The sequence below is a fragment of the Oculina patagonica genome, chromosome 8 (assembly GCF_052425735.1).
Source record: "Oculina patagonica isolate OP01 chromosome 8, crgOcupat, whole genome shotgun sequence".
Classification (NCBI taxonomy): domain Eukaryota; kingdom Metazoa; phylum Cnidaria; class Anthozoa; order Scleractinia; family Oculinidae; genus Oculina; species Oculina patagonica.
In genome coordinates, this window is record NC_135765.1 from 16,305,831 (window position 1) to 16,329,421 (window position 23,591).

The 23,591-nt window shown below is 38.1% G+C and overlaps 1 protein-coding gene across 1 annotated transcript; it reads left to right on the plus strand.

Annotated features, from left to right (window-relative positions):
* Positions 1–19,726, plus strand: LOC144662383 (conserved oligomeric Golgi complex subunit 6-like). Its single transcript, XM_078523177.1, has 20 exons — positions 1–122; positions 206–349; positions 1,450–1,521; positions 3,189–3,247; positions 4,129–4,240; positions 4,891–4,973; positions 5,552–5,622; positions 6,624–6,717; positions 7,513–7,589; positions 7,808–7,859; positions 8,326–8,414; positions 8,833–8,897; positions 9,274–9,365; positions 11,418–11,532; positions 11,857–11,988; positions 12,419–12,586; positions 13,848–13,955; positions 17,156–17,209; positions 17,558–17,637; positions 18,360–19,726. The coding sequence occupies exons 1-20, from the start codon at positions 36–38 to the stop codon at positions 18,505–18,507; spliced, it is 1,902 nt and encodes a 633-aa protein (XP_078379303.1). The 5' UTR covers positions 1–35; the 3' UTR covers positions 18,508–19,726.
* The last annotated feature ends 3,865 nt before the right edge of the window (positions 19,727–23,591 follow it).

Here is a 23,591-nt window from a genome sequence, read left to right on the forward strand (position 1 = left end):
GCCCTGGAACGAGAGCCACGTAGAATATTTTCAAGATGGCGGAAGGGAACGAATCCCAGCCAAATAACCCATTATCAAGGAAATTAAACAAAATATTAGAAACGAGACTTGACAATGACAAGGTAATAGGATTTTGATACCTATCCGCTTTTTCTGTGGAGAGGAAAATGGCGATAATCTGGCAAAATGTGTTGTTATTTGGCAGGAAATGGTGGAGGCCCTCAAGGCCTTGTCGACGTTTTTCGTCGACAACAGTTTGCGCTCTCGACGAAACTTACGCGGAGACATTGAGAAAAGGAGCTTAGCTATTAACGAAAGCTTTGAGAGCGCATTCAGAGAGGTCAAGGAGGTGAGATGACGAAAGTTGATAATTTAATAAAACTTGCATTGGCATACAAGGTTGTTTTTTGTAAGAAGTCTCGTACAAACAAAGATTTTGGCAAAAATGGGCCATTCTGCCTTTTTGAGCACTTCAAAACTATGCAGCTTTTTTCGTTACTTGATCGTTTACAATGGAGTTGTGTAATACTAAATAGAGCACAAACAAGAGACTTAAACCAAACTATTATTCTCATCAGATAGTGTGCATATTCGTTCTAATCATGCATGTACTGTACAAACTATCCAGCAAGTAAAAGAAAGCCTCATGTAAATAGATTTGAAGTTCTGATGCTAACTTGCGATGGACCGCATCCCTCCCAGGAAAAAGAAGAAATATTCCTAGGCACTTCATGTTACTGAAACCAGACTCATACCTGCCAACCCCCAGAGTACAAAAATCTGGAGATGTCTAGAAATCTTTGCATTGTAAGGATATTATTTAAGACAATGTATGAATAGTTTACAAAAATCAGACCGGGAGATTTGATGAAAAACTTGGAGACTCCCAGGAAAATCTGGAGAGTTGGCAGGTATGCAGACTGAGGTGAATGCCATTCTGATTGAAGACTAGTCTTGATCATTTTCATAGAGTATTAATTGGATTATGTACTAAAATTATTTACATCTTATTGCAAACTTCTGTGATACTGTTTCAAATATCTTATTAAAAAAATCATTTCTAACAACACCAACGAAACAAGTTTCCAAGTTCCACTGAATCCCTGCACTGAGCTGGTAAAAGACAATTTAACAAGCTTCATATGAGATTTTAACTATAGTTCACATGGTTCTTGTGAACTTTGAAATCCATTTTCTCAGGCTCTGATAAGAAATATTGTTGTTGGTGTTATCACGGATAATTACTTCCACCATTAGCTTTAAAAAAGGGTAGAAAATATCGCAATAAAATTTAAAATTATTCTGGTACTCGATTTTTATCCAACTAAAATAAGTATTACTTGATTTCCTGATGGATACCTGTACCTACTTCATGCATTCATGATCGATGCTTTAATTATCCTGTTGTATTTATTTATCAACTACAAATTTGAACTTAATATCTTGCAGCAACTGGATGCTGTGCATGCAGATATTGAACAAATGAGTAGATGTTGTACTGAAATGACAAGCCGACTCAAGGTATGTTTCAGTATTCACTTACCGATCTTTACATAACTACCCAAGTAGCTATATGCTCATTATAAAATTTTGATATCTTATGTGTTTTGAAGCGACACATTGTTATGTAAGTTGTACATAAGAAGTAAGTTCAAACCCATTTAAGCCTTCCCTAAGAGGAGTACTGTGGGTATGACTTTTTTCTGGAAACACATAATTGCGACAGCAAACAAGCACCAGCGCAGTTCGCTGGAGCAACTCTAATGTTGGTGAGGAAAGATTTCTTTGACGCTGACTCGTGATTCCGTTATATACTCCTAAAATTTGCGGGCGCTTGTATTGTTCTTGAGCTATATTTGGCATTTAGCATGTGAACAAATGTTCCTGCTCATATGATTTTAATTAAATTAATCCATATTTGGTGCAGCGAAACATGCGTTCAATAATTCCACATTCCTTATTTGGCGTGTTCGTACGTGCCCGTGTTTTCACGATGTCAACATGTTTTCACATCGCTCATGAGTTTTCTGAGTGGTTAGTGTAAAACGAAGACTAAAATGCAGGTTGAGGGTAAAATGAAGACTGCAGACCGGGAGAAAAATGCAGACAGAGGGTAAAGTAACGAAAGCCTTCCGCCGACTCCAAAGTTTGAAGAAATGTATGTCAGATTACGTTTCGCATGAGCGAACATGTGAATGGACTGGCGGTATTAAAATGTTTATATGCCGACACAAAATGAGTTCAATTTTTTACTTTTAATACGGACTTGACCTTGTGAGAGTTCAAGTCTTCGTCACCAGTAAACTGGATGAAACTGAATGGTTAACAGCCCTTTCAGCTGTTTCAGGCTGTGCCCTTTCAGAAATTATTTTTTTACACTCACGAACTCATTGAAACTCAAGTCATTTGTTTATCGCTCCTTGTGTTGCAGCCGGACGTGTCACAAAATCCTCGATCGTCTGCAATTCGCAACGCAAGCAAGCAAGTTAACCGCTCGCTATAAACATAAAAGTGTTGTACCTTTTTTTTTTTATATAGTGTTTTATTACATTACAACGATTAGCGAAGCAAAGCCATTATTTATAACTTTACTGCGGAAGCGTTTAATCTGCGCCAGTTAAAAACACTTCAAAGAGCTGTTGCCATGGAGTAATTTGATCGCTGAATGTGACCTTGCTGTGTCGGCATGGTATAAAAGAGAATTATTTTTTCTAAATTACCCTTAAACCGTCCAGTTAAATGAGTTAAATCGGGTTTTCAAACGTATCAAAAAGTTAATTTGATAGCTTTTGATCAAATTATCTATTTTGTATGACATTTATCACCAGTTCATTTTCATGATAGCTCATGCGAAGCGTTGTCTGGCGTACATTTCTTCGAAATTTGGAGCAGCTAGCCGGCAGGGAAAAATGGCTTTGTGACTCATATTTCGTTACTTTACCCTCGGTCTGTATTTTACCCCTTGTCTGCAGTCTGCATTTTACACTGACCGGATTGAAAAACAATAATTCACATAAAACATAACTCATTTCTAGAATTCACATTCCTGTCAGTAGTTTCTTTTATTTCACAACATTTTTAAAAGATAATTCTGTACAAAATACACATGGTCGCACTACTTAACGTATCGTTATTACTAGTTATAATATATTATTTTAATGGCTTTTAAATGTTTGTGATGTCTCTAGTCTGCAAGAGATCAAACCTCAGACCTAATAAGCAAAACTACAAAGCTTCAAGGAGAAAGGTAATTCTGTAAGAAATCGGCTCAAGATTATACATTTAGCCATATTTTCAATTTCAGCTTGTTTGAAGATCAAATGGCTGGGACAAGTTATTCTGCTGGATATTTTCAGCAATGAATCTAGAGACTTAGTCATTATCTTAACACATGTACTTGTACATGAACTTAATTTTGGATTGGAATCCAACCAAAAAAATGAGAACATGTCTGGTTTTTGTTCCTAACACTTTCTGAAACAACAGTTTTATTGTCAATTTGGTGTTAACCATTGGCATTTAGCTGGCCTTACTATAAACACCATAATTATATCGATGAACCACATTTATTACTTAAAAATATGTGTCTGAAAATCTGTGATTTAAGCTTTCTTGACAAATAAAACAATATTAATAATTATCAATATGAATGAATGAATGAATGAATAACTTTATTAACGTGTCTAAAATGTTTAGCTGAGGGGAAAAGTCCCCTCTACTAATTGTGGACACCTGACTAAGAAAAAACTTTAAAAAACTTAAACCTATCATTATACAAATATTACAATTAATAATTTAAAGTTAAAATAAGTTAAAAAAAAGAAGCTATTTACATAATAAAAACGTGTAAAAAAAAGTAAATCTATTTATGTGATAAAAAAAAAGACTATATACATGGCTAGCTATTTACATAATAAAAACCAGTAAAAAAGTAAATCTAATTATGTGATAAAAAAAAAAGTCTATATATATACATGTACATGGCTAGTATTAATAGTCACAGAGGCGGCAATTGCAACGTTCATTGTTTAAAAAGTCAATATCTAACTGAAACCGAAAAAGTCAATATCTAACTGAAACCAAATATTGAAGATTGCTTCTAATTTATTTCTCTATTTAATCTCTTAGTCAAAATATACAGATGAAGGAAACAGTAGCAGATGCATTTATTTCAAGATTTCAGTTAAAACCAGATGAGGTGCAAGCTCTAAAGGGCACAAGGAATGGCCCAATTTCAGAGGTGTGTTATGCGGTCATGTTCACTGCAGTTTTCAGACTTTCAGCTCCAGAGATGACTGAGTTTACAAAAGTTGTTGAATAATCCACATGCTGAGATTGCAATATTAGTACTTTCAATTCACTTCTTAAACTCAATAATAATTCATCAAGTTAAAACAAGGAAATCATAACCATCACGGTGGTTTGGATACCCGATCTTAATTAGCATACTAGCTTGTTACAGTTTTATTTCTCTGTTTACTCCTTACTTGTTGTTTTGATTGAGATCAAACACTCGAGACAGTGTTTCATCGCCTATCTAAACACCTTGAATTTCGTTAAAAATACACTAAATATTGCACATCATATTTTTAACTCTCTTCTTGGTGTTTGGATATCCTGATGAAACACTGTCTCCCATGTTTGATATTAATATTGCTTCAACTATGGTGCAATTTGCTGAAAATACCACAGTTCGTGGGTAAATATAGCTAAAAAAAGCAAATCTTGTCTCTATGAAAGCTGACCAATCATAGAAAATTGGCACAAAAACATACCAACATGCAGCAATGTGGAATCTTGAACATTTTTCATTGGCGATTAGCTTGAACTGTCTTATAGACAACATTTCAGAATTTATTTTGATCCCCCTTTTTTTTTTTCTTGTGGCAGACTTTTTTTGAAGCACTAGGAAGAGTTAAGGAAATTCACAATGACTGCAAACTTCTGCTAAGGACAAAGCAACAAACAGCAGGGTAATCATTTTCTTTCATGTACATGTATGACCCTTGAAAGTTATTGATCCCCCTTGGGTGATATTTATTTTCATTGCAGTTAGGGGAGTGTGTTATGAAAATGTATCAAAGTGACAAAATATAGAAGTCACCAATGGGCATGAACATGTAAAAACAAAAGTATTAAATTTGTTTTTCACATCCAAGATGCTTATTAGGACACGAGTATTACTAAACCTAGTAAATGACCAACATTGTACCTCAGTGATCAGGGTATCCTCAGGAACAGTACTTAAAAAGTCACGGGTTGGACTCCTGTTGGTACCCACCTTATTTTTTGACCAAATAGAGGCCCGAAGGGCTGAGAAAAACTATTTTCGAGAGCACTGGCCCCCTCCTTATTCCAGGGCCTGGATGATTTGGCCTCGCACTTAGCTGAAGGTCTGGATCCACTACTGCATTAATGTAGAGTTTTTTGGTGCAGCTCTAAAAGATGTACATGCCCAGATGTTAAATACTGTCAAAGTTAGTGACCATCTGTGTCACTTCTAAGGCTGAAAAAGAAGTACTAATGATGGAATGTTAAAATCTGTCTGTAGCTTGCAAATAATGGAGGCTATGGCTTTACACCTTGAGTCCAGCTATGAGAAGCTATACAGATGGAGTCAAGGTAGGCTGTTTTAAGCTAGTTCTTCAAGAACGCAGTTGGCTGTGACAAAATGCCTTTAAATTTCTTTTTATAACTGATCTGTGGTGCAGCTTAAAGAGGCCTATAGTGGTTTCAAGCACTTTCCAGCTTTTATACTTTGAAGGGTCAGTACTACAAGTATTTTACAGTTGCTGCCTCAGCAATTATAATATCAAAAAGATGTCCAATCACTGGTGAGCAAGTTATGATTATTTTCTTGACATTAGAAGTTACCATAGCAATGGTATAATTAACACCCTTAATTTTCGCTTCAAATGCTTATATCTCAAAACATTTCGAAAATTTAAGGTGGTTCTGAACCCCCAATACAGAATTTTTTTGAACCTTGCCAAATTGTATCTTAACATGCTGATCATTATTCCATCATAAAAAGTGGGGGTTAACGGGATCATTTTTGAGTTATAATAATAATAATAATAATAAAGACTTTATTTAAAATGAGGGTAACACTAAATAGCAAAGCTAACAAACCTGTGGCCCCCCCTAAAAAATTAAAAAAATTTTTATAAAAAAATATATATATTTTAAAATTTAAAAAAAAATATAAAAAAAATAAGCACTTGAAGCGAAAATTAAGGGTGTTTTGAACAGGTTATACCATTTCTATGGTAACTTCTTATTATTCTTACAAGTTCACCAGTGATTTGGCATCTGTTTAATACCAAAACTGTTGCATCAACTGAAAAGGAGTCGTTGTATTGATTCGTCAAAGTTGAGGTGCCAAAAAATGCAGGAAACTGCTGTTCAGACTCCTAAAAATGAACATCATGTTACAAAAGAAATGCTCAAGTAATTTGAAAAATGATGACAATGATAAATCAAGAAGCACACTTACTTTTCTCTAAGAACAAAATTCTGAGATCAGAAGGAGTCTTGATACCCCAGCACTGTAATTTTGATTCAGATTTCAGTGGAATGCTCTGACTTAGTCACTGATTCCTTTTTCATTTTTCTGCTTGTAGATGAATGTAGAAGCTTAACAGGGGATCTTCCTGATGTTTCTAGCATGCTTAGCAGAGCGATGGCTGCTTTAGAGGACAGACCTGTTCTATTCAAGTAAGCTGGTCAATTATTGACTATGCATGGGTTCATGGTGGCTGAATATTGGCCAAGTTATTTTCTTGAGTGTTTATGGATCCATCAAGATCTAATTGAAGTCCAAATCACACAAAAAAGAAGCCAATATCCAGCTACCTTGACCACACAAGCTTAATCAATAAAGGATTCATTACATTGCATAAAGAACACCACTTGTTGTGCAAGACACAGCAGCAAAATGTTTAGACAGGCCCATGTTTCCTGCTCGGATAGCTAATGACAGTGCAAAACTTGGTCCATCTTGCCTGCATGCAGAGCTAGCCATATTAATATAAATAGGAATGGTTCATGTACTGTGCTGTGTGTACTTTCTGGTTAATTATTGCTTTGGACTTTTTGATTGCACCATGCTAAAAGGTCTGCACTCAGGCCCAGCTGGCCCACAGAGGTGGATCATAGGAACTGCATGCAGCTTATTGTTTCTCCCCCTGGATGGGATGCTTAATCCATAAACATGTCAAAATTGAACTCTTCTGGGCAACTGCCTGCCAACCCTTCCCTCATGAATGCCATGCATCTCTATTAATTTTGTGAATATTCTCATAGTAAACATTAAATAAATACACTTTGTCACTCCAATAAAATGTTTTTTCAGTAACAATTTCACATCCAAAATGATCAATTCTTCCATTTTATTTTAAAATACCTCAGATTCCCCTTTTAGAAGCTCTAGATACCAACATCTCTGAAGAAGAGAACAAGATTCATCCTTTTATCAGTGATAACCCTTTGCTTGGTTCTCGTACATTATAGATATACTTTAGATGAATATGGCACTGCCAGAAGAACAGCTGTAGTAAGATGCTTTATTGATGCACTCACGAGAGGAGGTATGCATAGTTCTGGCAGTGATCAGTGCCTGATATCTTCTTAATATATCTATAAAAATGCCCAATATGAAGGTTATGGAAAGGAAAAAGATGATCAACAGCTTAAACTGTAGAGCAACCTGTCCAAATCCTCAAAACTGGGGAATTCCAATATTGTGAACATTGATTTAAAAAGTAAAACATGAATTCTCTTTCTGTTTTTGCTTGTTTGTTTTTAGGTCCTGGTGGTACTCCCAGGCCAATCGAATTACATTCACACGATCCTGTTAGGTAAGGCAGGTTTTTGGTTTGGTTATGTGTCTACATTATGAATAGTTGAACCCCATTATTGTGAACTGTCAGGGGAAACAAAAAATAGTTTGAAATAGTGGGAGTTTAAAATAGCGGATAGTAAATGACTGAAGGACAAATCCATAGGAAATGAGTTTTACATGTAGCTCAAAATAACGGGAAATTCAAAATAACTGAGTACAAATTAGTGGGGTGTAACAGTAATTTGTTTATCATCAGTGAAATCAATATTTTATCAATACCTTATCCGATCTTTGAATCATCAACAATGTTATTTGGAGGAACAAATGATGTGATAATTTAATTTCAGTTTGATCAGAAGTAAAAGGTTTTAGAGTTTTTAATGCTGTCACACACCAAACAAGTTGTTCACACCTAGACATGAATTAGTTACTTATATATATATAATAAAATGTCATCTAATTTCCAATTTTTTTCCTTTTAGATATGTTGGTGACATGTTGGCATGGCTTCACCAGGCGATAGCATCAGAAAAGGAACTCCTGCATAGCTTGCTTAGAAATTCATCATCATGTATGTTAAACACTTTGCTGTATATCTCATGTAGAAAATGTGTGCTTCCAGAAAATATAACCATCCCAAGGAAGGTTGTTGGAAATTCTTAGGGAAAGGGGAGTTTCGAAAGTCAAAGTTTTAAAGTAAAGTATGAAGCCAAACTGGAAATTCCAGATGGGTTGTGGTGGGAATTGATATTTTTTGGAACTACACAATGTTCAGTAAGAAACCCTTCTGCTTCTTGCGTCTCTTTACATGTAATCAAGCTCATTAACGTAGTATGATGAAGTCACTTATTGATTGAGTCAGGTCAGACAGCCTGCGCAGACGAAAAATGTTCGGTTCCAGGACCCATTTTGCTTTCTTATGTTATGACCTCTAGCCACAATCACACATGCATGTACTAAGCTCCTACTTTGCATTTTATCTTGTGTAGCGGACCAGCAAGTACAAAAAGAAATTCTTAGTCATATAACAGAGGGAGTGTGCCGGCCATTCAAGGTGAGATGTGACTGAAATCATTTCCCTGATGATTTTGTATGTCTATAAAGAGAGTTAAAATTACTCACACGAGTCTAGGTAAACTGAGGATGCTTTTCCAGATATTCTTAAAAAACGGGAAAACGGGGAGGGTAGTTGGAAGAAGGATTGAAGGTTGGCTTTTTGTAGTTCAAATTTAACGAGGGGGGGGGGGAGAGACTTTTGGCGTTTATTTTCATTCAACGAAAAGGGCAGGCAGGGGAGGAAAGGGCAGTTTTGGGTCTCTCCACTAGACCCTAAGCAACATGCCGTGGTCTTGTTGAGCCATTCTGGCCGCAGTTTTTGGCGTAATCACTCAGTATTCCATGAGACTGATTTGTTTATATAAATATTATAGGTACGAGTGGAACAGGTCATTGTTTCCGAACCAGGGGCAGTGATGCTTTTTAGCTTGGCGAATATTCTCAAGTTTTATGGCACAACGATAGGGTAAGGTTATTAACAGAATGAAGAATCTAAGGCTCACAGCTTCCTATAGTCAGCTTTAAAATTTGATACAGGTACACGTTAAAACGGCCTTGTAAAGGGTCAATTCAATGAATAATGATTTGATCTCCACAATGGTCGCTTTCGGATCAGTAAAATATGTTTTTACGAGTGTAATAATTAATCGGGCGGGGCCTGGGCCCGATTCATAATTGTGTCAGATTTTGTCGTTTTTTTTTGTCGGTAAATCGTTCCAGAACCTCGCGGCCCAGCCGATCCCTTGTCACGGTCACGCAAGTTTTCATTACTGGAAATATAAGTACAATTTTAATGTTCACTCCCTGGAAGCTGTGTTACAAAATCATTCCCGTCTAATTTTCGAGTACTCTATGCTCTGTTAAACGCGAATATATTTAAGTCTTCACTTGGCGAGACTGAGATCCAGCTTTGCTTTCTTTGCCATGTCCACTATTTAATTTTGAACGCAATACCAATTAATAAATTCCACGGCCAGACACGCATGCTCAAACTTCGATCAATACTCGACATCTCTATCTGAAAAAAAAAATCAATCGCATTTTTGATTTATTCTAGAGCGAGTATATATTCAATTGAGCTATTTTCGTAGTAACACTACGTCATTCACGATTCTCGCGGACTGCAAGCGCACTGCAGCCTCAGCCAGACTCCACTTTAAAAAAATTTATGAGGAAGAACTTTTTGAGCGTTGACGTTGAGTGAAAACAAAACGCCGATTACGTACCCGGAGTACTGAATACTGCAAAACAACGCAGTGACATGTACAAGTGGTGCAAGCTAAAAGAACCATTAGGTCATGAGTTCAAAACCGTAGCGATCAGCCGATCACTCGCGTTAACATGAACACCTACTCCGAAATTATAATTTTGTTTCACCATATTTTACAAGAAGAGAGGGCGATATCACATAGAGAAAACAAGACGCGGACTGTCCAAGCTATTTAAACTACCACTACGCAGACCCATGTCACGCGATCTCTCGCTTGTAGCTATAAATAATCATTCACCTTTTTCTGTTTGAATATACTGCGCTCTGTTTGTGTGAAATACTTATTGTTGTGTTACTCAAGCGTTTGGCCGGAGCGAGTATAATCGTACAATTTAGCCAGAACGTGTTAAATATTGCAAAAGTTTTCTGAATCCCAATTTTTTTTTGATTTACGGTATTTTGAGAACGAACGTTTCGAAATTAAGTTGCAAGCTCAGCAAGAATGTGTCAAAGCACGGGAACACCTCATCCGCTAAACGGAGAAATACATGGGATGGCCTAGTCTACTCTTTATTTTGGCGTGATTTGGCTTTCTTTTAAATGAACTGGTTTGGGTTATTTTATTGAACATTCGGAACAAAATAAATATTTGCATGCGTAAGCAGGCATTTTTCCGGCTTGGCATGTGGTTTTAAAAAGAAAAAGATGACGTGGTAAAGGAGATTCATGTCACGTTCACTCCGTGACTAACGCAAACACGACTTGTGTTTCTCAAGTGACTGCTTTTCTAAATATTTTACTGTGCGGTGCCGTGCCTTTAAGCCAAAGCACTGAAAGAGGTCAGGAGGTCAAGCATTACCCGCACGATTATAAACTGCTTGCAGTTCTTGTTTTAATTAAACTACTTAAAAAATTAAAAATTGAACTTCTTTGACCTCTAGATTAAAACAGAGGCATTGTCAGATGCATTATAATTTGCTTGTTATTACTTTTCTCATTATTAAGCGGAGCCCCATACCTCAGAAAATACGGTAAACCCATTGAGTTGAAAAATTATTGTTGTCACGCCATCCATACGTCCGTATGGTTGCTGTTGTTTCTGCACGGTGAAACAACAACAACCACAAACATGAACAATACAAAACATTCTTAGCCCTGAAAATGATATCATCGCATTAGTTTAGAGTTAATTAAACGGCAGAATAAACAACTGTGGAGCCCTGGTTATAACCTAATGCTAGTATTACACGATTGACAATCCTCCAATAGCCCTGTACTTAAAAAAAAGTATTTATGTATTTCCTTCAGGAGCCTTATCGACGAGGATGCCGCAGTTACAGTCACAATTCTTGACATGAATGCGTTGGCGCTCAAGATGTTCTTTAACAGCCTTAACTGCCATGCAAGCAAACTGTTAGAAAAGGTGAGTAACATACGTGTTAGTAGCAGAATATGGTAAGGGAGGCAACTGTTACACGTGGGGCAATCTCTCTTATATCTTGTTTCAAAACGCTGTCGAAAACGGCCGAACAAATTGCACGAAACATTGCACCGTGCAACGCAGGAAACATGTAACCGGCGGCAAGCGTGGGAAAACACAAAACCGGTGGCAAAAGCGCGGGAAAACACGTAACCGGCAGCAAAGCGCGGGAAAACATGTAAGTAGCACCAGGCATGTAACACGGTATGTTGTCTATAAAGTTTACACGATTTTTGTGTTTATTTTCTTTTTTTCAAATCTATTTAGATCGAGCTCCCTCCTCCTGATCTGAGTCCAACGGAATCGCTAAAAGAGACCATGAGTTTACTCAGAGACGTTCTTACTTCTCATGATGCGTCTGTTATTCCGTTGGATGCCAGACAAGCAGATTATTCCCGTGTAAGTCTCTAGTTAGTACAATCTTTGTTTAATTGAAGTCACACAGGATGCATCCTTCTGTTGGTCATGTTCTTGATTCTGCTGGAAACATCATGGTAACCGGCTGTAAGCGCTGGAAAGCGTGTAAGCGACGACAAGCGCGGAAAATCGTGGATAAGCGCGTGGAAAACGTGTAGCCGGCGATAAGCGTGGGAAAACATGTAACCTGTGGCACGTGGGGGAAAAGTTGTTCTTGCAATTCGCGATTGGCTTTGTTTTTGTATCTAGTTGGTCCAGAAGAAGACGAGTTTTATTCTTATTGGTTAGAGCACGCTTTCCATGTCCTTGAATCTATCAAAAAGCTCAGAGACCGCAAATTCACCTTTCCATTGCAAAATTACTCTAGAATCGCTTGACCGTACTCTTCTGCCTTGTTTGCTTCCTTCTACAGATCATTTCGTGTCTTGTCGACCCTCTCCTTCAGATGTGCTCCATGTCTGCGAGCCATTTAAACGCATCAGACATGGCTGCCTACATGATCAACTGCATTCATCAAATACAGAGCACGTTAGCTGTGTACGAATTTACGGATAAACACATCGAAATGCTGGCTGGTCAGGTAGGAAGTTTTATAAAGGTGTTTATAAAAACATATGGCAAAAGGTGTTCCTTAAACTTCTTCGTTACACAATTAAGTGATCGATCGATATGTTTCTCTCCATAGTAAATTAATTCTTTCCAATTTCAGAATTCTTTCAAAGGACAAGAAAAAGTAAAGAAATTGAGTATCTAGAAGAAAAAAGTTTAAAAGACAGAAAAAGTCGGAATATTATTTTGTGCTTGCACTTCCGCTTTACAAATGACTGATTGTCTCTTCCAGAATTTTTAAGAAAGCCGATGCCATGCGAGATTTTTAAGAAAACCCTTACAAAGTTCTTACTGGATAAACATTTTAGACTATGAACAAATATTTTTAGTTGCACAATGTTATATAATGTTAATAGATAACTATTTGTAATTAGTTTTTTAAGGACAGTAGGTAGTTATTTTATATTTTAGATCTGTGACATTTGTTCTTCCTTTTAGATTTTAATACTTTTTTATTTCCCATTTTTAACCTTAGTTAGTAGTATTTTAATTCTTGTCCTAGTTTTTAATCTTAGTTAGCATACAACATGGGTTTTGTCTTTTTATTGTATTTTAGATTTTAATGTATTTTAATGTTTAACATTTATTTTCTCAGAGGACCCTCCTGAAAACCACCCCCTAGGTGATTGGAGGCCTCCTCTTAAAATATTATTTATTATTATTATTATTACTCGGTCTCATTATGGTCCGTGAAAATTGTCTTCTACAATCTTCGACATAACTAGTCGAGAGGAACGCATTTCACACATTTTTCGCGAATATCTTGATTTGAAAGCTAGCAAAAAATATTTTATCTCCTACTCCCCATACTTAGTGTTCTTTTATGGGGTTTGCGATTCACCAGGCTTTGTTTTCACATCACTCCAGCATTGACAACATTGAAATGGTGGAGGGGAGGGTTGAAAAACTGAACGGTGGTACCTGAATTAGTGGAAATTTGGTCGTGTCTCAACAGTTTTGTCCAAGATTGTAGTTAGTGAAAAGTCAGGGAATTTTTGTTTCCTTCGTGATTGGTCACCAATTTTGGAAGAGAAATATTTGGCGCAGCTTAATTTTCGCGAACTTGGAGAATTTCTGAAACATTTCTTCAAATAAATAACCGTCTTTTTTCGAGTCATCAAATTATTGCGATTTTGAAAAAAGCGAAAATTTGTTGTGGCAAATATTTCATGTAACAAGATATGCAGCATCTAGCTACTCGCCAACAATTCATATTTAATTTTTTTCCCTAGACGGATGCCCACCTTGATACACTAATCAGCGAGCAAGCTTCGTTTATTCTGGCTCGCTCTGGTGTTGGCAGTCTGTACACAGTGTATCAGGAGAACCGCGGACAGAGGGTGTGTATGGTTTTTACTTTTAATTCTTTGCTTTTAAGGTGGCTCGATCGGATTTTTGAGCGACGACACCTCCCAACTTTGAGCAACTTGTATGCCACCGTAAACAATCCGATGAAAATCGATCAATACAGCTGTACTAAAGAAAGATGAAAGTTTCGAATGAGATAAGTTTTATTGAAATCGGAGTAACCATAGCAACATAATGACGTCACTACCCATTTTACACGAGACCGATTTTCTTGTAATAGAGGGATAATTTTGAAAAAGGCTTCTAGATCTGGATGACATAGTTTTCTCAAGGTCTGCAAATTTGAAGAATTTCTATGATAGCGTTTTCGAGAAAATTTTAGATGAAGTTTCAGGTGCTAAAATACAACAAAAACAAAGCAGTCTTAAAACACTATTGAGAAAACGTTCACAAGGCCCGATCAAGAAACATTTTGGCCTTAAGTGAATCTTGTACTATCTAATTACCTTGGGAGAAAATCTCAGAGAAATCGTTTTATTTGATTTCTTGAAACATCGGCTTGAATATGAACTGGTATGAATGTTATTTCGCTCTTTTATCGAAAAAGGGCCTTCGCTTACTAAAATGATCGCAAAATAGAAAGCACCCGATAGAATTTTTTAAACTTGGCAGTCAAAAAGAAGAATAAGTTTGTAATGAAATGTCTAATTTTCAAGATAATTGAAACATTTTAACGCAGTTAATTCAAAGCCTTAATTCAGGTAAACATTGCGCTGTTTTTCACCCTACATCGGAATCGCTGCCTCATCATCTGTCTCCATTGTCTCAAGCCGCGTGCATTTGTAAATTCCAGTAGATCATGAATCACTAATTATTTATTATTGGAGATTTTTGTGACAATTCTGCCTTGGCCTTGAAACTGTTAGGAGACTGAAGATAATACAAGTACTTTACTAGCCTATTCCTCGTTGTTATTGCATTTTGGCTTGTTAAATTAGCTTGTTTCTATTCAGTTTTCGGAAAAAAGCGGCTGTTTTACATATTCAAGATGTGCTGAAATTTGCAAATGCACGGGGCACGACACAATAGAGACTTATAATGAGGCAGCGATCCGATGTAGGGTGAAAAACAGCGCAATGTTTACCTGAGTTAAGGCTTTAAATTAACTGCCTTAGAATCTTTCAATTATTTTGAAAATTAGACATTTCATTACAAACTTATTCTTCTTTTTGACTGCCAAGTTTAAAAAAAATCTATCGAGCGCTTTTTATTTTGCGATCATTTTAGTAAGCGAAGGCCCTTTTTTGATAAAAAGAGCGAAATAACACTTCATACCAGTTCATATTCAAGCCGATGTTTCAAGAAATCAAATGAAACGATTTCTCTGAATTTTCTCCCAAGGTAATTAGATAGTTAAAGATTCACTTAGGCAAATTTACTTGATCGGGCATTGTGAACGTTTTCTCAATAATGTTTTAAGACTGCTTTGTTTTTGTTGTATTTTAGCACCTGAAAACTTCATCCAAAATTTTCTCGAAAACGCTATCATAGAAATTCTTCAAATTTTGCAGACCTTGAGAAAACTATGTCAAGTCCAAGATCTAGAAGCCTTTTTTCAAAATTATCCCTCTATGACAAGAAAATCGGCCTCGTGTAAAATGGGTGGTGACGTCATTATGTTGCTATGGTTACTCCGATTTCGATGAAACTTATCTCATTCGAAACTTTCATCTTTCTTTAGTACAGCTGTACTGATCGATTTTCAGTCGGATTGTTTACGGTGGCGTACAAGTTGCTCAAAGTTGAAAGGTATCGTCGCTCAAAAATCCGATCGAGCCACCTTAAGCAATGACATCACAATGGCATCGCTTTTTGCCATAAGGCGTTCGACCGATCAATAGAACCGGTGGGTTGTGATAGAACCGAATAAGACTGGGAACTGGCGACAGGAATAAACATTACATGGACAGAAATCGAGTTTCACATAACAAGAAATTGCCACGTAGAACTCAAAGCAAAATACTCCCAGGCAGTTAAAAAAGACTAATACAAAGTATAAACAAAAGACACAAATTATTTTGATGTTACCTTATCAGATTCAGTATAAAACAGAAATCTTTACATTCCTTTTAAACAAAGGGCCGGTGTAAACAATTTCAACACAGCTTTTGACCTTTGCTCGAGAAAGTATCGTATATCGTCTATCGGATGTCACGCTACAAGATAACGCTTTATTTGCGTTATTTTTGACAAATTTCCTGAAAATTATTTAAGACCCCCTTGTGAAACGTCATTGTTTCTGCATGCATTGCGTGCCGTTTATTTTATGTGTTGTGATCGAAAATGTAACGAGCCTCGGTACTTTCGTATTTGACAGCCTTTCCTATCTCTACTCTCGGCGGGTCCCAGCTTTGGGGGTCTGGGCGGGTGTTCGAGGTCGTTTTTTCTGGAGCGTTGTTTATTTTAGAAGTTTGTAAGTTTTTCGATTTACTTACAACCGTGAAATTTTGTCGCTATTTTCGTAAGGTCGTGAATTCACTTTAGAACTTTGCGATACTGGTTAAGAACTTATAGAAAGCACGACATTCAAGTTATTAATAAACCCCACAAGACATTACAACAAGAATTCCCATACCTAAATTTAGACGACCAATTGAACAACAGCCGAACGTGGTTTAAAAAATCCCTTGTGCTGAGTGTGACTGGTGCTATGTGGGTAAAACCGGCCGATGTTTTGAAACTCACAAAAAAGAACATTACCATATCAGGAATGTAAAAACCTGTGCGAATGGCTCAAACATTGCGAAACATGCGTGGTCATTCGACCATCGCATAGACTTTGAAAACTCTAGTGTTATTGACAAAGGCTCTTTTCGTATTAGGAAAACTTTGGAGGCTTGGCACACCTCTGCTACTGGCATGCTGACAACAATTCAAAGCCCATTCCAAGCCAATACTGTATTCTTTTTAAAAAATAGCCTCTTAATTAGCACATTTTTACTTCGCTTTTGTTGTTCATTATTTTCTTTTTATCTCACCTTTCTTGTATTATTTCATTCATTTTGTATTCAATTTTTTATCCGTCGAAGGCTGTAGAGCGACAGCCGAAAGCTCATTATTTGTATTATTTTTAGCCAGTGAACGTTTTTAATATTTTTTAATTAAATTTTTTTTTTTTTTTTTTTGTTTTTAACTTATTTCACGTTGAGAACTTTATATCCTCTTCTGTCAGGTGGCTTTGTCCTCGCTTCACGGAATGGATTCACAAAGTGTCAAGGACGCGATGGTGAGTAACAGAGTCTAGTTGTCCTTCCAATTGTTGCTATTGTTTTTTTGTGGCCGAGAACTGGGCCCACAAACGGATTTTTTTTTTATTATTGCTCGGGCAAATGAATTGTTGACCGGCCGATAGCTTTACACCAAAAAGCTGAATGTTGAAGCTAGCTCTGGGAGAAATTTCAAGTTTCTTTGATTATCCTGAAGAAAGAAATACAAGTTTATGTCTGAAGTGGCTGAGAACTGGGCCCCATACTGTATAGGAAAATCACAGTGTGAACAGGAAATCCAACAGTTTGTTCAACAGTCGACATTCCCTTTACTTGTTGTTTAAACATTTCATTTATTTTTATCACAGGCCAAATTCGATAAATATCTCTCATCACCAGACAGTCTAATCATGCCTCAGTGCAATCTTCTGAGAACTACGCGTTTACGGTAAGTTCTTAAATAGTTTGCTTTCTTTTTCCACCACAATATCGCCACCGATAGCCTCACGTTTTCAAGTTTGTCTATGGAAAGTGTGCGAGTAGCATTAAGAGCGACTAGCAGTATTCAGTTCTACTCCCCCCGCTGGATGGGATGCTAGTCCATTGCAGAGTTACCCCAGAATTATTTTCGCCGCTACCCATTTATACACCTAGATGGAGAGTAAATAAATTATCTTCCCCAAGACTCACAACACAAACTGCTAACCACAGACGGCATAGCGCACGCGAGAAAAATTGCGCGAGACGCAAATATTTAACTGACAAGGTAGGGAATAGGAAAAAATGTAACAAACTCTTAAAGTGATTCCACAGAACAACTCATGCAACTTTCAAAAACGCGCGGTGACCCCTTCTTTTCGTCTTAAAGCCTATACAACACATCATTATTTTTTGGTTGTGCGCAATTTTATTTTAACTTTGAAAACTTTTAAGATGCCCACAAAATTGAAATTGAGAATTCAGCGGTCTTACTTATTTTGTCACGCTCTATCCATTTCATTCCTTTCCACTGACTATTTTTAAAATTGACACACTCACGCTATAAGGTTATACAAAGGACCTATTGGGTTCCTGTCATGAAAATTATTGTATTTACGGTGATTAAAGCGTCGCAAATTTGCGCTAAAAATTCGCATCCTGAAGCACTGATGGGTGTTTGTTGTTTTGCAGGGATACAGTTCACAAGCGAGCCGTGGATGTTGTATGCGCAACTTACAAGACTCTATACGATGCGATAGTGGAGGAGAGTAACAAATACCCGGATGTTAAGACTTTAGTACCTCGTACCCCGGATCAAGTGACGTCACTGTTGACGTAACAAATAAAACGCTGCTACTATTTTTTATCGCGATGTAAATAATTCATGGGGGTTTCTCGTTCAGTGGAGAACTAAGAAGTCCTTCAAATGATTCAAATAAGGAGGGAAAATTCGTTGTCCACTGTAACTGCGATAGTTATTCACTAACTCGCTCGCTCATTCACATAGTTTTCACTTCCTATCGTTTTAAATTAATGGGCCTTTTGCAATTGGTTACATGGTACAAAATTCGCCAAGCTGAATGACAAGCTTCGCACTGGGGCATCCAAAACCAAAAAAATTCAAGCTTGTTTTTAAGGCTGTTGCATTCTTTTTCCATCCAACTTGACGGATTTTGTACCGTATGACCGTTTGTTACAAAGGCCTACCGTAAAATTCCAGTTATAAGCCCTGGGCTTATACAACTTCGTAAGGGTTTTGTTGGGTGAGCTTATAAACGGATGGGCTTACGGGTGGGGAGGGGTTATAAGTGACGAGCCACGGCAGTGTTGATTGAAATACGTTTTTTAGGTTAAAAAAGTCATAAAAAGCAATGTTCAGTGCTGTCATCCAGTAGAGGGGGCTTATATCCGGGGAGGGGGTGAGGGTGGGTAATAACCGGAAGAAAATTTTTTGTTTCCGGGTAGAAGGGCCTATGACCGGGGCCTTATAAACGGAGGGGCTTATAACCGGAATTTTACGGTTTTTGAATTGAACCGTAGTCACGCCACGTAGGAAGTAATTATTGTCAACTACCCATAGTAATTATGCAGGCTGTACGACTTATTCAAGTTTTATTTCGAATCATTATTGTGAAGGAAAAATCCTGCAGAGCATCGTTTAGGAAAGTCATTCATTGAAAAAAACACATAAAAGAACTACCTTATTGTTACTTATTTTCGCGGGTACTTAATTTCGTTAAAATGGAACAGGAATATTTCGCGAGACTTAATTTTCGCGTTTTGGCCAAAAATACGTAATTAGCATAAAAAATACAATAGAAATCGTTGAGAATTAATTTTCGCGGGTCTTTTATTTCGCGATTTTTTTAAAAATCGCGAAAATCGCGAAAATTAATCCCGCGAAAATGAGTAACAATAAGGTATTACGTAAATATCTTGAAATTTTTGGCACTCTTTTAAAGCTCCAAGTGAATAAATAACATATATTTAAGGTGTAATAAGAAAACAAAAGATTGCACACGTAGGAAAATTTTGAATAAATTATAAAGGTCTGGCTGTCTTATTGTTGATGTTTATCGAGTATCGGCAGTACTCGTGAAGTTTGAGATGCTCTCGGCAGCGCTCGTGATGTTAGAGTTGCTCTCGGCAGCACTCGGTGTGATGTCAGAGTTGCTCTCGGCAGCACTCGTGATGTCAGAGTTGCTCTCGGCAGCACTCGTGATGTCAGAGTTGCTCTCGGCAGCACTCGTGATGCCAGAGTTGCTCTCGGCAGCACTCGTGATGCCAGAGTTGCTCTTGGCAGCACTCGTGATGTCAGAGTTGCTCTCGGTAGCACTCGTGATGTCAGAGTTGTTCTCGGCAGCACTCGTGATGTCAGAGTTGCTCTCGGCAGCACTCGTGATGTCAGAGTTGCTCTCGGCAGCACTCGTGATGTCAGAGTTGCTCTCGGCAGCACTCGTGATGCCAGAGTTGCTCTCGGCAGCACTCGTGATGTCAGAGTTGCTCTCGGCAGCACTCGTGATGTCAGAGTTGCTCTCGGTAGCACTCGTGATGTCAGAGTTGTTCTCGGCAGCACTCGTGATGTCAGAGTTGCACTCGGCAGCACTCAGTGTGATGTCAGAGTTGCTCTCGGCAGCACTCGTGATGTCAGAGTTGCTCTCGGTAGCACTCGTGATGTCAGAGTTGTTCTCGGCAGCACTCGTGATGTCAGAGTTGCTCTCGGTAGCACTCGTGATGTCAGATATGTTCTCGGCAACACTCGTGATGTCAGAGTCGCTCTCGGCCCCATTTGCGCTGATACAGTTGCTCTGGACAGCATTTGAAAGGTAAGCATTACCCTTGGCTGCGTTCGCAATGGGGAAAATTGCTGTCGGCAGCGATTTTGAGGTAAGAGTTGTTTTCGGCAGCGCTCGTGAAGCTGATTTGCTCTTTACTTGGTATCGCTCTTGGAGTTGCATTTGCTTTGCTTTCGTGAGGCTGCCTCACCTCCAGGCGCCATTTCGACCGCAGTCGAACGAAAGAAATTGCCAAAACAAGAAAAGTACTTCAAATATTTAACAACTATTCACCGAAGCGAAGGTGGCCAGTGGTGGATATTTACCGAGCCGCAAAGCAGCGAGGTAAATATCCACCAGTGGATAGTACTTTTGGCGCGCGCTGATTGGCTACTCAAACTCGGAATATCCTTTGCCATGTTTCATCTCGCTTCTAGCCGGGTAACTCGGTTAGCCGGGGCACCCTCCCTCCCTGTAAACATGCCCTTAAATAACAATAAACTAATTTATGATAATTTTTGCGGGCATGCACATATTTGACTGACAGCTACTTGGCAAGTGCCAACTTGGGCGGTTTTAACAGCTCTTTTTCAACTCACACATGCCGTTAAACATCAACTGAACATGTTTGTTTTCCAACTTATCATTTGATGGAAAGGTTGTCATCGCAGTTGTTTTACCGATTGTAAAGTTGTCTTACTGATTTTAAAAACCACGCGGGGTGCGGGTTCGACTTGTATATTGTCTTGAATCACAGTAACAAACTGGTTGAAAACATGATTCCGGTTTCATATCCGTTCAAGACGGGAAAACAAACCCTGACAAAACACATGCTAGTAGTACAACATACTTTAAGTTGGCTATTATCATAAAAATTTATATCATGTGTAAGATTATCTACATGTTCTGAAATTTAGCCAGTTGCCTTACTCTCTTTGATCGGCGACAGAGTCTGTTTCCGTTTCCATCTCACCAGGCATCAACTGGCCTATCTTGGTAGGAACGTTTGAACTGATTTTCGTCTTATCAACCTTAAACGCAGAAAAAAAGTCATACAGCTCTTGTGGAAGCTGAGGTACGTCGAACTTCCCGTTGGCTTACAGTAGCTTACAGTTAATAGTATACCACAGGGAGCCCTCACATCCGTTAAGAATATGAATAAACCTACCTTTATCGCGCGCGTGTTTTTGTGGCGGCCATTTTGAATTTTTAATTTGCGCGCGGTCTGCTAGTGCGAGGTCTGGAACCGATATTACGGAAGTCTGGGACGGGCGGCAGAATTCGTAAATTCTCGGAGGATCCGATCGCCACCGAGAATAAATAAGCCTTTAGAGCTCCGAGCAGCGTCCGCGCGATCTCCGTAATATCGGTTCCAGACCTCGCACTAGCAGACCGCGCGCGTATTAAAAATTCAAAATGGCCGCCACAAAACACGCGCGCGATAAAGGTAGGTTAACCTTTTATTCATATTCTTAACGGATGTGAGGGCTCCCTGTGGTATACCACACGTTTCGAGCTGTAAAAGGGTTGCATAATTTTTTTCCGTAAAGGATTGCAGAAGATATCTAAATCCGATGGACAGTACTCATAGTCCAGTTAGATGTAGGTCTCATACGTTTTCCTTTTTTCCTACTAACCCAACAATACGACTTGATTACGTCGATCGCAGCAAGTTAATGAAAACGGTGGACTACATGATGAAATTTGTGTTCAGCTTGAAGCACTAGCTAAAAAAAATTAGTCGCACGTAAGAACACTCACTCCCGGTAGTACACTGTAAGTGTACTCCTGTTAGGTAAACTGCAGGCCAATTATAACGATCTTAAGCAAAAGTTTCTATAAAATTCGTCAATGCAAAAACCTTTTTTTAACCGTAGTTGATTGCGCAGAAAAGTAAGCGTTCAGTTAGCTGAGTTTGAAAATGTAATGATCGATTACTGGAAGTATCATTTCATTCCTTAAACAATGAAAAGTATTCAATCTAAATATCTGATGAATTTTGTATAACAAAGGATTTACTCGTCCTTGAATTGTTTCGAATTGTTGCGTGCCATCAGTTTGGACGAACGGGGCCGGGAGTCCTTATGCGACATCAGTAAATAACAGAATAGATAATGGTCCGCGCCTACAAATTTTCCAGTCTACTCGCAGTTTTAAAATGTACAATAGAAAAAATTCAAGCTGGTGCACTTTCCAGATGAAATAGAAAGCAATTTTTAACATATCTTGGCGTTATCTATATCGCAACTTCCCTTACCTTCTGCGTTCGCAGGCTATTACCTGATGCGATCAAAGATCAAAGTGCAAACTGTGGAACCTTCTAGGTTAGCCAGGTGCCAGGAAAACGCAAAACGACACGAGCTGTTAATGAAAAGTGCGTCTATTTACGAACGTTAGAAAATTGGTGTAATTTCTTGTCATGAAATGTTGGAATTTGGAAGCTGCCTTGATCTTAAAATCTTCTCCAGTCAACCACGCCCATCTCCCCCCCCCCCCCCCCCCCCCAACCTTAACCCCTTAAAAAGCGGTTGACCAGGCGTACAACTCTAAATGCCGGCTACGCCCCTGACTCTTTTATTTTATCTTCTCGGGAACGCGTCATAGATTGATTCATTTTGTGATTTTCCTCCTTTCTCAATTCGTTGCAGATGCAGCTAAACCAAACGTATGTTCCAAACAAGGTAGCAGTAAAAGTTAATAACCCATGGAAGAAATGTGTTTCAATAAAGAGCTGTTCCAAAATTGTCCAGTTTTCCCCTTCCAGTGGGACACTCATGCTGACGAATTCGAAAGTGTGAAACAATTTTAACGAGACCGAGCAAACTGTGCCTTTTACTGCATTCTAGTTGTAGTCTGTTATCAACACTGACAACCCAAAGAGAAAAAAACCGTAAAAGTGAGCGCAAAAGATCCGCTTTTTCGAGACAGGACACTTAATATGGATGCTACCCCCCCCCCCCAAAAAAAAAAAAAAAAAAAAAAACGTCCTGGGCAAAATGCTGCTGGTATTCCCTTTTTGACATAAACATCTGAACAAAAGAGAGGAGCTGTGCCTTCACATGAAAATGACAGTCGAGATACATTTAAAAAAACTGAAAGACTATTTAAAAGATCAGTTCTTTTGTATGTCAGTATGTGGAAATGATCC

Coding starts and splice junctions, on each gene's coding strand:
- LOC144662383 (XM_078523177.1), top strand. CDS start 36: ATGGCGGAAGGGAACGAATCCCAGCCAAATAACCCATTATCAAGGAAA. Junction 123..205: donor CGAGACTTGACAATGACAAG/GTAATAGGATTT, acceptor GTTATTTGGCAG/GAAATGGTGGAGGCCCTCAA. Junction 4,241..4,890: donor GGAATGGCCCAATTTCAGAG/GTGTGTTATGCG, acceptor TTCTTGTGGCAG/ACTTTTTTTGAAGCACTAGG.